At 48.5% G+C, this 13,324-nt stretch overlaps 5 protein-coding genes across 5 annotated transcripts; 2 read left to right on the top strand and 3 right to left on the bottom strand.

Moving 5' to 3' along the window:
* Window positions 1-444: 444 nt before the first annotated feature.
* ABOM_009243 (putative DNA 3'-phosphatase Tpp1) lies at window positions 445-2,678 on the bottom strand (the record flags this gene model as incomplete). The annotated part of the gene is made up of 7 exons (XM_022536371.1): window positions 445-609; window positions 1,380-1,519; window positions 1,598-1,725; window positions 1,790-2,095; window positions 2,187-2,299; window positions 2,356-2,513; window positions 2,591-2,678. 7 exons carry the CDS (start codon window positions 2,676-2,678, stop codon window positions 445-447), a joined length of 1,098 nt encoding a protein of 365 aa, XP_022385509.1.
* Window positions 2,679-3,568: 890 nt separating this feature from the next.
* On the bottom strand, window positions 3,569-4,455 carry ABOM_009244 (mediator of RNA polymerase II transcription subunit 18; the record flags this gene model as incomplete). The annotated part of the gene is made up of 2 exons (XM_022536372.1): window positions 3,569-3,890; window positions 3,953-4,455. The coding sequence occupies 2 exons, from the start codon at window positions 4,453-4,455 to the stop codon at window positions 3,569-3,571; spliced, it is 825 nt and encodes a 274-aa protein (XP_022385514.1).
* A 1,430-nt stretch (window positions 4,456-5,885) lies between these two features.
* On the top strand, window positions 5,886-6,322 carry ABOM_009245 (alpha-ketoglutarate dehydrogenase subunit KGD4; the record flags this gene model as incomplete). Its single annotated transcript, XM_022536373.1, has 2 exons — window positions 5,886-5,961; window positions 6,036-6,322. The coding sequence occupies 2 exons, from the start codon at window positions 5,886-5,888 to the stop codon at window positions 6,320-6,322; spliced, it is 363 nt and encodes a 120-aa protein (XP_022385515.1).
* A 1,568-nt stretch (window positions 6,323-7,890) lies between these two features.
* Window positions 7,891-10,023, top strand: ABOM_009246 (RUS1 family protein; the record flags this gene model as incomplete). Its single annotated transcript, XM_022536374.1, has 7 exons — window positions 7,891-8,049; window positions 8,277-8,386; window positions 8,459-8,471; window positions 8,603-8,666; window positions 8,726-9,015; window positions 9,120-9,164; window positions 9,217-10,023. 7 exons carry the CDS (start codon window positions 7,891-7,893, stop codon window positions 10,021-10,023), a joined length of 1,488 nt encoding a protein of 495 aa, XP_022385512.1.
* A 1,316-nt stretch (window positions 10,024-11,339) lies between these two features.
* Window positions 11,340-12,425, bottom strand: ABOM_009247 (regulator of G-protein signaling domain-containing protein; the record flags this gene model as incomplete). The annotated part of the gene is made up of 1 exon (XM_022536375.1): window positions 11,340-12,425. One exon carries the CDS (start codon window positions 12,423-12,425, stop codon window positions 11,340-11,342), a length of 1,086 nt encoding a protein of 361 aa, XP_022385513.1.
* Between the last annotated feature and the right edge of the window lie 899 nt (window positions 12,426-13,324).

Raw genomic sequence — 13,324 nt, forward strand, 5'->3', positions numbered from 1 at the left:
AAAGCCACCTGGTCAATCGGGATAAAAGCAGGAGGTTGGGAGAGAGCAGAAGGGAGCTCTGGAGGGGACGCCACCGGCGTTTTGACCACATCGTTCCTTGATATACCCCGAGACATGTTTGATCGAGTTCGCGTCCATTGTATCGCATGGAAAAGTTCGTGTCTCAAAAGCATTCCTGATCTATGCGTCACATGTATATAATACGCACTATACCCAGCATCTTCATAATGATAGGACTAATGTGGGAACACTTAAATCTGGAAGTGATTACAGAAAGCATCTCAGTATGTATAGCTAGAAATTGTTTTGCGTAAGTACGTAGATATGACGTATAATGCCCGGGAAAAAAGTCACTCGCATGAATCTCATACAACATTGACATACCCAGCGATCTGCACACTAGAGTCTCAATAAAGCCCAACGAAGTCCGGACACAACCTGAGTTTACACCCAGTACTGCCTCCAGATGTTCTTCGATTCTTCATTACCGCGGAAGCGGAAGTCAACGCGAACTATATCCTCGAAACCCTCCGCCATCATCGGCTCCTTGAACCGACGCCCGAAATCCCCGAATGCGATTCCGGGAAGTAGAGTCCTGCTTTCCGGATTCTAAAGGATATTCATCCACACATTAGCCAGCCATTATTATGGAGGGGTATAACTGTATGTATATAGGGTACACATATTGTCCAGATCCAAAGGTCTAGCCAGGCGTTTCGGCGAGAGAAAGGGAGGGGGAAAGAGGGGGGTGGATAGAGATATTGAGAGCGCATGATGCTGTACCCGTATATGCCGGGTCTGTGTAACTTCGGATATTGGGGGAAATAGGGTACAAGGGTGGTAGTACAAGTACTAGTACATACCAAGGACTGGTTTGCGGCGCGGACAGCATTATTGTGCCGACAAAGAGCTGAGGATGCAGAAAAATATACGCAGCGAATGGGAATACTGAATTCCTTTGCGACTTCGATCCAGTGGGATCTTGTTTCTGGGTCTGCGTTCGTATTGTCTAAAAAAGCAGTTTATGTCTCCTCCCGAGGGAGGATAGATCAGATGGTCAGTTGTCCGAGTTTCATACTAGTACTCATTGTGGCTGTGGCTTGTTTCTTTTATTGTGGTTGAATGGAAGACAAACGGCGGGGTTGTTGTAGAGAATTGAGAAACGAATGCAAGGAGTTTACATACCAACTACCACAGACCTTCTGGCTGCAAGGTGTTCTTTGGCGACTTTAATACATTTAGGGCGCTGGCCAGGTCTTGTTAGCATTCCTTTTTCTTGATCGTTTCTTGCTGCCCCTGCATGAGCAATGCTCCGCTCAGGGATCCTGTAACAATGCATTGACGACTAAACGTGTGGCGTGGTCGGATTGCCAACGTACCGTCTTCAAAATGTCCTGGTTCACTCGTTCATATCCCAATGGCTCCAGATAATCCCAGTAGAAGGTCGACTTGCCCGCGCCGGGACTGCCACAGAAAATCACTAATTCGAGAGCGCTTTGACGTGAGAAGGGAGGTGAAGCTGTCGGCGATATGTTATTTCCTCAAGCCGTAGGCAACATCGTAACAGATGTAGGCTAGGCTCTGTACTTTGACTTACCATCATCGGTCTGGTCAGATTGCAAATATAGAGATGGGTCGAATGATTCCACGAGCGGCTCCGGCGCGGTGTTGAGAAAAAACTCCTCTGGTGTTTTAAATGGAACCCCGGCGTTTACAGCAAAACCACTGAAGAGTAACGTCAGATTAAGCTATGACCGCTGGGGGGGGGGGGGGGGGGGGGGTTGCCTACCGATCTACCTGGGAATGGTCATTTGGTCGTCCAGCAGCATCCCCAACATAAATCGATTTTGATAGATCCACGCCGTTCACGTCGAAATCATAGTCGTCTAGGAACTCTTTCCACATCCCAATTCTTGGTTTTCGGTAACCATCGTCAAGAGTAGCTGCATAAACACTGAGAGGGATGTCTAGTTGCTTCATGACAGCAGAGACCCTCTCTTTGAAGTTGGTGAGGCTTTTTGAATCGGAGCGCCCTCCTTTCATCTCCTTCTGTAGGCTAATCTTCTTCTGATTCGATATGATGATGACATAGTAACTAATGAGCGAAGCGTCAGTTCCCACCTGTTTATCCAAGACGTCCACAAGTAGTGAACATCACGTAGCGATCGACTGAAGACCCCACATACCCATCTGCGCTCAACTCCTTAAGTCTAGAGGGAACCGTATCATGCCACCACTTCCAGTCCGAGGAGTTCTTGGGAAATGTGTTGCCAGAAGCCGTCGAGACTAACGTTGAGTCCTACGGCACGTCAGTCTCCCACATCGTCCATGTGCTCCCAGCAAATGCATCCCCACCAAATCGAAGGCGGCAACTTTTGACTTCTCTGCAGTCTGTGTATGGTCTGATTTCTTCGCATATTTGCCGATGACGAGACTGTTGTTCACGATGCGCCAGGTGATTTGTTCGGGTTTCTTTTGGGATGTGGGGGTGAAGAATGATGACACCGATTGTTCTGTAAGGGTCAGTTAGTATGAAAAACATATGTAAGAACTACTATAGCTCAGGTAAAGTATTTAAGCGCTTGCTTACTTGTCAGTGTGGATTCAATCTTCCTCTTTACCGGGGGTGGGGAGATGGTCCCAGTTGTAGACGCTGGCCGTTTGACCGAGCCGGCCATTCTGGTGAATTGCAATCTCGAAAGAATGTTGGCGAATTATCGAGGATCAGGTTATGACGTTATGGTTGATGAAGACATAAATGAGCCATCATCCAAAGTTACTTCCATCACTAAACACGCGAGCACGCGCGTTAGGTTCACGAAGTCACATGCTCCAGATTAGATGGATCCCTTTCCCTATTAGTATTTAGTCAACCACCTCGAGATACGTACATGTACTACATCACGCAGTAACTCTCTTCTTAAATAGCCTGAAATCCAAGACAATGCTGTTCTTGGTATGGCAATGACATGGGGTAAGTCTCTGCATGTAAAATTGAGACTTTGTCTAAATGAAAGGACAACCTGTCGAGGCGGCTGTCACTCTTATTGAATATACATACTATTCCGATATGATACTGTCACAGATATACCCATCATCATATCATCACGTCTCACGGTGTAGAGCTAGCTTACACTTGTGTCGAGAGCTAGATCCTAGCGTTTTGGCCATTGGAATGCATGTGTGCGCCGTATTTTCCGGTCCCAGCGTTGATCTTCACGGACGACATACTTTCTACGAAGATAATGACCGGTGTATACTTCTACGTACTAAATTTTGTGAAGCGAGGCGCATAGCATTCTGCACGTCCCCCTTCATACTCCGCCCGCAAGCGAATCGGTGCTGCCCTCCTGGGGAACACCGACGCCGGTTATTGAAATCATGCGAATCGTACTTTGGATACGAAATGATTTAAGAAGTATGCAGCTCCCTAATACAACATGGGGCGCCCGAAAGGCCAAGTCGGAATACACAGAGTTTTGTAATTTGTATTAAGGGGTTATCTACGGAAACGCTGCCCGGGGTATATAATAAGCAAACCTAAGAATCAAGAAGGACGTCTATCCGATTACTTTGCTCGTGTGTCCAAGGAAAGTCGATCCGCCTGTTCCAGCCGGACGGCCGACTTCAGCTGCTCACGGAGTCCAAACAGATGCTGCGACGCGGTCTTCATCATTTCTTGGTTACCTCCATCCTGGACAGTAATAGAGGCCTGTAAGACATAGCTCCCGGTTTTTTCCAGCGGAGACATCTGCTGAAAAGGAGGTAACTGTCGCCGCGGTTCATGTGATTCAGGGTTGTCTGCAGGATAATGCAGAACTCGATGTAGGTAGATGACGATATCATTCAAAATAAAGACATCCCCCTCTACCACGTACTCCGTGACAAAGCTGGTCGGGTAATCAGTAAACGTAATCAATCATACCACTAGCTAGATCCATAGTATACTGACCTATAACCCCAGGCGTTCATCGGGGTGGTAATATTGCCCTTGGGCAAACTAGCGCTGGCCATCAGCCGGGTGGTAACGGCGGAGCGAGTGCCCGCCTCGGGGATATCTTTAAACTCCAGCTTCCAGGGTTGGTTCTCATAAGTGTAGGGGTGGCGCTCAATTTTCCCACCAGAATCAGTTCCCGACATGGGCGCATCGGGGTCACCAGATGACGACGTAGCGGAAGATTGGGCACCAAAGTCGGCCTCGGAAACAGGTCCGACTACTTGTGTATAGAACATGCCACCGTTCAGCATCTTGTTCAGACGCTGCATTTCATTGCCTTGCAAGTCTTGACTGGCACCCACACGGGTATTGATCAGCCCTGGTTTCCGATAGGCCTTGAAGATCAGACGCCTCTCTAAGCGGTGACGGGGTTGCATGGCCGTCAACCCGGCCAGCTGTTGTAGCAGCTCATGGTGCTGGTGCGCGGGGACCGAGGCGAAGAGCAGTAGCTCATGCATAATCACAAGAGGGAAATCAACAATCGAGACCACCGCCCGAATCGGAGTTAAAATCGTTGGTTTGGGAGAGCTCCGCCAGTGAGGTGGTCGGAGTGGTGAGCAGCCGAGAGGGTCAGAGCGGGCGAACCCGGAATTGGAATCGGCCCAAGCTTCCCACTTTTTCCGAGCGGGACACACAATTCGTAATATTTTCTTTTACCTTTTCTTTCCCATTGAGGTGAGAGGCAATACCAATAAATACGGTCCCGTGTAATTTATGGTATCTCCGATAATGGAGGGTCAAGTCTTGGTACCCTTTTGTTTGGGTGTCAAAGGGGAAATGAATCCCGTGAGGAGAACAAAAGGACGTAACAGTTGGAGAAGACGAGAACCAAACAAATCGACGTGAAATCGAAAACTGCTTATTTTAGTTAGGACTAGTAACAAGGTGAATTGGTAGCTGCAAGGCTTTTTTTTTTTTTTTTTTTTTTTTTTTTCGGGGTGCGGGGAACGAGTTCCGAGAGAGTCAGAGATAAATAATCGAGAGATGTGGTCTGATGAGGGGAGGAGGAGGCGCAAATGTACCGCTGACGGTGCAGGGTTCATGAGGAGTTGCATAAGCTTAGGTCACTGGTGACTGAGCACCTGTCAGGGACGCAAAAACGGCTTCACCGGGATGGCGTCTTGGGAAAAGATCGGACCCGAGGGGCAATAATATTCTGGGGAAGGAGAGATTATCAATGACCGACTATTGCATGATTTGAGCCCATCGCCGAATGATCTTCTGTCATTGGAAGTCATCCCACCGATTTTAGTTTGGGGAAGGAAACCCTTAGTGGAACGCATTCTGTCGGCAATCGAGGTATGTACTCCGTATGGATGGATGTACATAGATAGTAAGAATGGTACTCCGTACCCGTACTAGTAGTACACGAGGAACGGCAGTGATATATGGAGGGAGCCATCCACCATCGGTATTCCTCAGGTAACTCCGAGTAAATTACCATACGACCTACTAATTTCCTACAGTAATCCTTCTCCGGACCACCCACTGAGGAGCTTATCAATTGCACCCGCGCTCCAGTACGACGCTAATTCTGCCCTCGCTTCCGCTCCGACGCCGAACGCTCTCCCAAGCCTTTTTCTACTCCTCCTCCCTCCTTTGCCCTCCCACTTCCTCTTCTCTTTTTCTCCTCACCCTCGCGTCCAGTCTTCCAGTCTTTCGACCACTGTATATAATACTCTCGTTACATCTCCGAGACCTTCTCAAAGACAATCCCAGGAGACTGTCAAAATCAGATTATCCTCAAAACGTCACAACTTTAATAATTACGTGCCTTGGCCGCGTCGGCAATAGCGGAACATCCCAATTCTCACGCAATCTCTTCGCCTCAACCAAAAATTCTTCCTTCTGAACAATTTTAATATCTCTCTTACACCATATATTCAAAATGCACGCCACTGCTGCTCTCCGCTCCGCTGCCCGGACTCCTCTTATTCGCTTCCTCGGCCGTCGCTCTGTGCCTCGTATGTGCCTCTATTCCCTTCCTGAGATGCGGGTAAAAAGAGCAATTGAGTTCAAACTAACCCATTCCATCCAGAATCCATTGACCACACTCCTCGTCCTCACCCCGCCTCTCCTACAGGCGCCCTCCCCAACTCTTTCGCTGCGTACCGCGTTAAGGCCCAGCAACACGGTCCTCTGAGCCGCGGCTCGTTCATTCAGGGCTCGATCGGCTGTAGCTCGGGTTCCGCCTTGGGCCCCATTCAGCCTAAGCAGGGAGAATACTTCGACCGTTCTGAGCTTCCTCATCGGTTCCAGCGTCTTCCATGGAGCGAGGCTGAGATTGAAGCCATCGAGACTGGTGGTGCCAGTCTCTTCGCTTAAGCCCTCCTTTGCGTATATGAATGAGGGATGATTCAATGAAGACGATCACAACGATAAAAGTGAGATGACTGGGGTACTCGCTTGTTTGGAGGGTCACTGTTGAACGGAGGCACGACGCAAGTAGCTCTCTGATGTCTTCGATGCAATGCGAAGAACATCCGGAGAGCCCACGAGGCTGGGTTAATCTCACGTCGTCGTAGACTTTAACATCATTAGTCGACAGGGGTTGGGAGCTTTGCACCTGATGGGTCCAGGAGAATCTTCATCGGGGAAATCTCTGGCCGGCTCCTGCTGCTTTTCTGTGATATCATTTATTCGTACCATGGCGCTGGTGGTTGTTACTTCTTCCTTAGCGGTTTTTTTGTTTTATACGGGCGTGTTATATGGGGTGTTATCGTCTTGATGTCTGACGGCGGAATGTTCAGCTTTACAAACATTCACGCATAGATGGTTACATTTGTTGCTGAGACTTGGGTTCTTAATGGCTTCTTCGGTACCATACGGGGGCTCAAAGAGGACAAGGTGTTGAATGGATTCTTTAATCACAGATTCCAATAAATCCAGATTTTCGAAATACCTTCCATTCAATAGGCTAATGGCACGTTTGATAGTGCAAAAGGGTCCACCGATAATCCATGACGTAGCCAACGAGAATAGCAGTAAAAAACTTGCATTGCCTTTCGCCTTCCATCCCTACTCGTCAAGGCCCTGGTTGAATATCGTCCGAGTGCTTCCCCATATCCCAGAACGATGCTAAGGCAACCTTCCTGCAAACTTTTAGGTCTCCAATCGCTATCGAGTTGTTTCGTGAATAGTTCAAGACTTAACATGCAACCAATGGCAACTCTAGATAAGGATAGTTGTCTTGTAACGCTTTGGAAATCACTCTACTTGGTATTGAGCTGTGTTGAGCGAAAATAGACAAGAATAGCCCGAGTCAGGTACCCTTCTCCGCAGTTAATCTTATAATCTGTCTATCCAGGCAGTGTAGACTCTTGTTGTTTGAAGAACTTCCGGCATATTTAGATAGACATATAGCCCAATGGCATGATACTACCCTTCTCTTTCTGGTTCAAATAGTACTTTGTCTTAGCATAGATAGCAATTGCCATGTACCGTATCACCTGATTTCATTTGACCGATTCCTCACTGCTCGACGCAGTCTTATACTTTCTATGCAATATCCTCTTCCCCATGTGGTTCTAGATATCATGGTAGTATTTGCCGATACCAAATCACCAGATGCGCAATGATCCTATGTGGTGCTTCTAGGAACCGTCCCTAACATTATGGCATCGCTCGCCGTAGGCCTCGGGGAATGCTACCGTAATTTTGCACGTTGTCTTCATCCAAGCGCTCACTGTACAATACTGGGCTTCATCAAAGGAGTTTTGAACGTCGGTGGTACGTTTGATTTAAGCATAAGGCCAAAAAGATGACTAAGGACCAACCACGTTTCCTAAATGACATACAAACCTCAACTACTTCATGCCACGTCCAATCGCATCGGTTTCTCGTCTTCCTGATATTTGAATATTCAGGTCAAAATCTGGGGCAAGTGTTTAAGCATGGCTTCAGATGCCAATGGCACTGTAACTTTCACTGAAGTGGACGAGGTCAATAACCCTACTGCTACCTACATCTACTCTGGAGCTGGGGATCAGTCGACGCATCTTCCTCATCGCGATAAGAACAATAGCAAGATTACAGGGCGATTGGATGTGATAGTATGTTTCTATATTTTCTTTCGAAGTTTAGTCATTTATCTAGACTTTGGATGTATGAGGGATACAAGAGAACCTCAAGTTCAATGGATCTTGATCCCCCTTTCTCACAAATACTGTCAGCAACGAGGATCACCATATAACTATATGGCTCCACTGGATTTCCTGAAATATCTCATTTTTATGTTAACAAGAACTATTGTCTTGGCCACTCAATTGACAACGTACAGCACCCCTCCTCCAAGCCTCGGTCATGGTCTCTGCCGTCTCTCACAAGCCTCCTAGTCGACGTGTTTCTCCCTGCTGGATATCCCCACAGTGTCAGTGATGATTATGTCCCGTAGGTTAACTCGTACCCTGATCATTTTCCGTTGTGCGACTATAATATGAGCACCGCTGATATAGGTCGCAGGTATCAAATCTTTGTGAGTACTGTATCGTGTCTATACCATACATGATTACCTTGTAGCCAACAACGAGTCTGAATATGTCTTCTCTGCGGTGTCTTGTCGCTAAAACACGGATCATAAGCGTCACTAACTCATCAACACCCAAGGACTCGCTTCAAGCGTTCAGTAGTTCGATTGCAGGCCTCCTATCTTCGAGAGCAGTACTACAAGGTAAGGATATTGCTTTTTAGTTCGGAACTACCGCGGCTTTATTAACGGCCATTAAACAGGTGTTGGAGTGGGCAATGCGGATGCTTCCCCGACAGCTGCCCTTCTACTTCACATCCTTCAAGACACATCTGGCCGAATTGCAACTATTCTGTTTGCGCATAGGGTTGGCACTGCCCTGGAGCCGGAATGTAAAATGTACCGCCTTGCAGCCGATGTATTCAACGATGCTGCAATGATTCTGGACTGTCTTTCCCCGATGATCCCAGCAGGATTTGGTCGGGTGACTGTTCTCAGCACAGCAGGCGTGTTACGAGCCTGTGTGGCGTCGCAGGAGGCAGCTCCAAGGCAAGTTTGAGTGCGCATTTCTCTCGGTGGGGGAATCTCGCAGAGGTTAACGCCGTACGTTCTGCTCGTTGTGTTTAAGGCTATACCAAACACTGATCTCCTGCCCAGAAAGACTCCTCGCAAGAAACTATCATCTCCCTTATTGGGATGCTAGTAAGACATACTCGAATATCTCCTTTCTCGGCGCCGAGCTGATAGAGCACAGGTTGGGTCCTTTGTCGTGTCTCGCGTTACGAGCTACAGCGCAACCTGGATCTCTCTAGTGATGCTTCTTACCATGCATCTGAGTCTCAACTACGCTGCTGTCCGCTCCGTGCAAATGACCAGTCTGAACAGACAACGAGCAAATATCGTCTTCTCAACGCTACTCGAGTCCGACACGGACCTCGATATTGCGAACTTCAATCCTACCGATCGGGCTGGCCCAGACCTCAAGCATAATAGAGCAACACAATGGCGGATACCAACCCCAGCCCAAGTCTCCAAGCAAGAGAAGATCTTCGAGACGGACGGTATCCTAAAATGGTGCTCGGCCCCATCGACACAATACAAATTAGGCTCCTGCCGTATCGGAGTCTCACTGGAACAATTCCTTGCGCCGTCCGCGACCCGCACGGGACCCGGTTCCCTCAAAACATCAACACCCATGTCCCACCTTTCCTCTCTCTTCAGATCAGAAGACTACCTGTTATTCCTGCACCGTAACCGCCAAGCCTGGGACGCAAGAATCCTCCTGAAAACAAGTAGCACAACCCAATCGCAGCTCAAAGCCTGGGTGCACGCGTTACTGGCTGCACGAGTGTTATGCTCATCCACAGAGGAGAAGCGGACGCAAGACAGCACGGAGATCGAGTATATCTCACACACGATCTCCAAGACATTGACTTTCCTAAACGAGAAGTCTCGTGTGGCTCAGTATATGTCAGCTCTAACGCAAGCAGGATGGGATCTGAACGTTGCTGCATTGGAAACAAGGTCCGGACGGCGAGTTGCTTGTGAGACCCAACCATGACACGTGAACCGGTAGGAATACATACTCTATTCTTCTTTCTCCATATACCAATCTCAACAAAACATGAAATCATAGTCCATGTACGAGCTATCCAGCACGCAAAGAAGAGACCACAGAAGACGATATGTCTAAATGAAACAGCATACCCCAAACCCAGATAAATATAATTCATCCACGAACAAACCCCCACAAATTAAGTTACAAGAATATACAAAAAAGAACAAGAGTGACCAAAAGTAGCAAAAAGGAATGTAAAAGCCAAAAAAGGAAAGAGGTCGTGCCCGGGATCGAACCGGGATTACAGGAATCAGAATCCTGGGTGCTAACCATTACACTACACAACCATTGGTTGATGAGAGGGATTTTCTTATTATAATCTAAAACCATATAATTAATTCTAAAGACTTAGCATTCAATTCCTTACAATGATCGACGAAGTGTGCTTCCCCAGACCCGGAGAATAAAGTTGTGGATCTCGATCTGTACCTGGTAGCTACTGGGTAGGTGGTTTGAAAATAACCTGTTCCATACTTGGTGACTACTTGTATCCGTGACTAGAAACATGTATGTACCATGGAAGTGACTTCTTGGTAGAGTTTAAGGTTGGCAGGTTGATATCTTTCAGGGTCGTGACAGGGACTTGCTTCAATATTGGAATCAGGCTGGGATCTACAGGATTTGGGCTAGTCCTCATGAATAGTGTCTAGGTGGCTTCGTGCACATACAATGGAAATAAGTTTGCTCAAAGAACCCATGGGTATCTCTCGTTGAACGTAAAATGTTAAATCATACATAGAAGAGGGTAGATAATGCAGCCATTCCAATGCAGCCAACAATCATGCCGGACATAACAATAGCAAATATGCGTCAAAATCAAACAAAGGGCGAAAATTCCCAATCGCCCGAAGAAACCAACACAGTAACGCCTCACAAATGACCGCCCATCCGTTTTGGGACCATATTCTATCTTATTTTGAAACATAACAAAGAAAATGCTCGCTCACTGCATAATCACTCGAAACGCCTGCTATGACAATGCTCCCAAAATAATAATTAAAAAAAAAATGCACCATGCATTACACCGTCAACTCATGTCCAAGTCAATGCGAATGAGGCTCAATAACCAAGAGATCAATCATCGGATGCAGTTCACAATATGCAAACCAGGTCGTGTCGTTCTATCACAGGTTGAAAGGGGAAAAGAGATAGGGGGGTTACTATGACCACTAACCCCGCGATTTAGATATCGGTCGTATTGTAGTGCCACAGGCACGGATGAGGTGGAAGAAATGTTGAAATAAGTGACACACGGCGAGTCATTCGTCCATGCCAGACAGTTTGTTGCTCCCCGAGCTCCCGGTATTCGAACGCTTCTTGAAGCCCAATTTCATCCCCATTTTCTTCCATGGGTTATCGGTGCGCTGTTTCGGGCTGTGAGCCAGATGCAGACCGTGGGCATCACTGGATGGAGGCGTCGTCGGGGGAGTCATCGGTTCGCCGGTACTCAGGGATTGTAGACTGCCCGAGTCGTCCGTCAGGCCAGCCGAACAGTCACCACTGCCGCTAGAAGTGTGACTAGAATGGCGATGGCTGGATTTGCCCATGGAAGTCATAGCACTGAGGGAGAAATTTGAGCGGCCCGAGGAGTAAGTCGGAGATCCAAAATCCTTCGAAGATCGCGGAGACAGTCGCCGTCCCTTCGAACGGGCGCGCTTCATGGCGTGTTCGTCGAGACTCGGCCCGGAAACCACGGTCACCTCGTCCTCCTGCGGAAACAGCGGCTCCGCCAATGGTACAACCTGGGCGCTAGCGGAGTGAGCATTCAGAAAGGGTAGGAAGATTGACTCTTCCATTAATTCGTGGACAAGTTTAACGGCGGCACCGAGGGTCTCGGGCAAAGGGGGGATGGTCAAGTTAGCTTGTCGAAGGATGTCGTCGCGGACTTCACTGGAGACATTGATCTCGCGGGGCGATCCGGGAATGATGTAGGCCGTTAAAAGTCGCTGCCAAAGCATCCGCAGATGTTGGCTCTCCGGACATTCAGTGACGATAGGGTATTCACCCAACTGCTGACTGAGAGTGTCGTACGTTTCCCGGTACCGCTTCGCTTCGAGAGTAAATTCCAACGTTTCCAGGCAATGGTTCTGGGAAAGGTAGGCCATAAAAGCACTGAGGGTGTAAGGAGCGGGTGCCGTGTTTGCAAGCACCTCATCCAAAGTCGGACGCATGGGACAAAATGCACCCGCCGGAACGGTCAGACTCAACGGACGTGAACCAGACAGGTCCATGTCCTCGTCTGACTCACTGTCCGAAGACGATGATGTGGGAGAGAGTTCAGGAGTGGAAGTGGGAGTACTATGCCAAAAGTGGAGAGGAGGGTATAGAGTCTTCTTTTTGAGCATCGCGTACAGCGTGCGAGGTTTTTTGGAACGTTTCAATGTACGTTGAGCCACCCTGATTCCTCCCCAGTTCGGGTTGATGCGAAATTCGGGAAGAGCCCGCGGATTGTTCCTCACGACTTTGCAGGTACTGATAGGGCTTGGGTGTCCCTGACCGGAAATGACGGGTTAATGGCGAGGGGAGAGGTTTCAGCCTGTGTTGACTCAGCGGGAGCAGGCGCTTGCCAATGAGAACCAGCGGGGGATGTAAGAAGCCGTGGGGACGGGACGTGTAACGAAAGAAGCCGATTCGGGGCGTCGGAGACAGCGTCGGGAGGGATGAGGAACGCTGGAATTAAAATAGGACCAAGGTAAGTGTGGGGTGGGGGAGGCGCGAAAGATCTCAGTGAACGAAGGGTGAGATCTGTTATCGAGAGAATGGACTGGTTAGTCGTGTGCCGCAGCCGAGATATGGATGTAACATGTAAGGAGTCTTGGGAGAGAGTCTAAAATGAAGAAGACAAAAGGCAAAACAGTAAGACACACAGTACACAGAAAGAAGGATAATTATGACGACACCAGGGAGAAGAGAGAAAGTAGGGGGAAAGAGGTCTAAAGGGAGGTTGAGTGGTTCTCAAATAATAAGAAACGAGGCAGGCGGGAAGGTGGAGGGTGATGTGATGCTGCGGATCAGAGGCCCTTCCAGAGAGTTCAGAATCCTGCACGGAAGCGTCGAGCAACCGGGGGGGGGGGGACGTGGTGGGTGTGTGTGTGGTTTGGGCCCACAGGTACAAGACACAGAGAGGGCGAGAAAGAGGGTCCCAGAGTTCCAGACACAGCATCCACGTTAGTCGGTTGAGGAGACGAGCCAAAGGATGCGAACCCACAGGCGTGTATTTCCGCCACAAATCACAGACGACTAA

This window comes from Aspergillus bombycis (genome assembly GCF_001792695.1).
Source record: "Aspergillus bombycis strain NRRL26010 chromosome Unknown contig00103, whole genome shotgun sequence".
Taxonomy (NCBI): Eukaryota; Fungi; Ascomycota; class Eurotiomycetes; order Eurotiales; family Aspergillaceae; genus Aspergillus; species Aspergillus bombycis.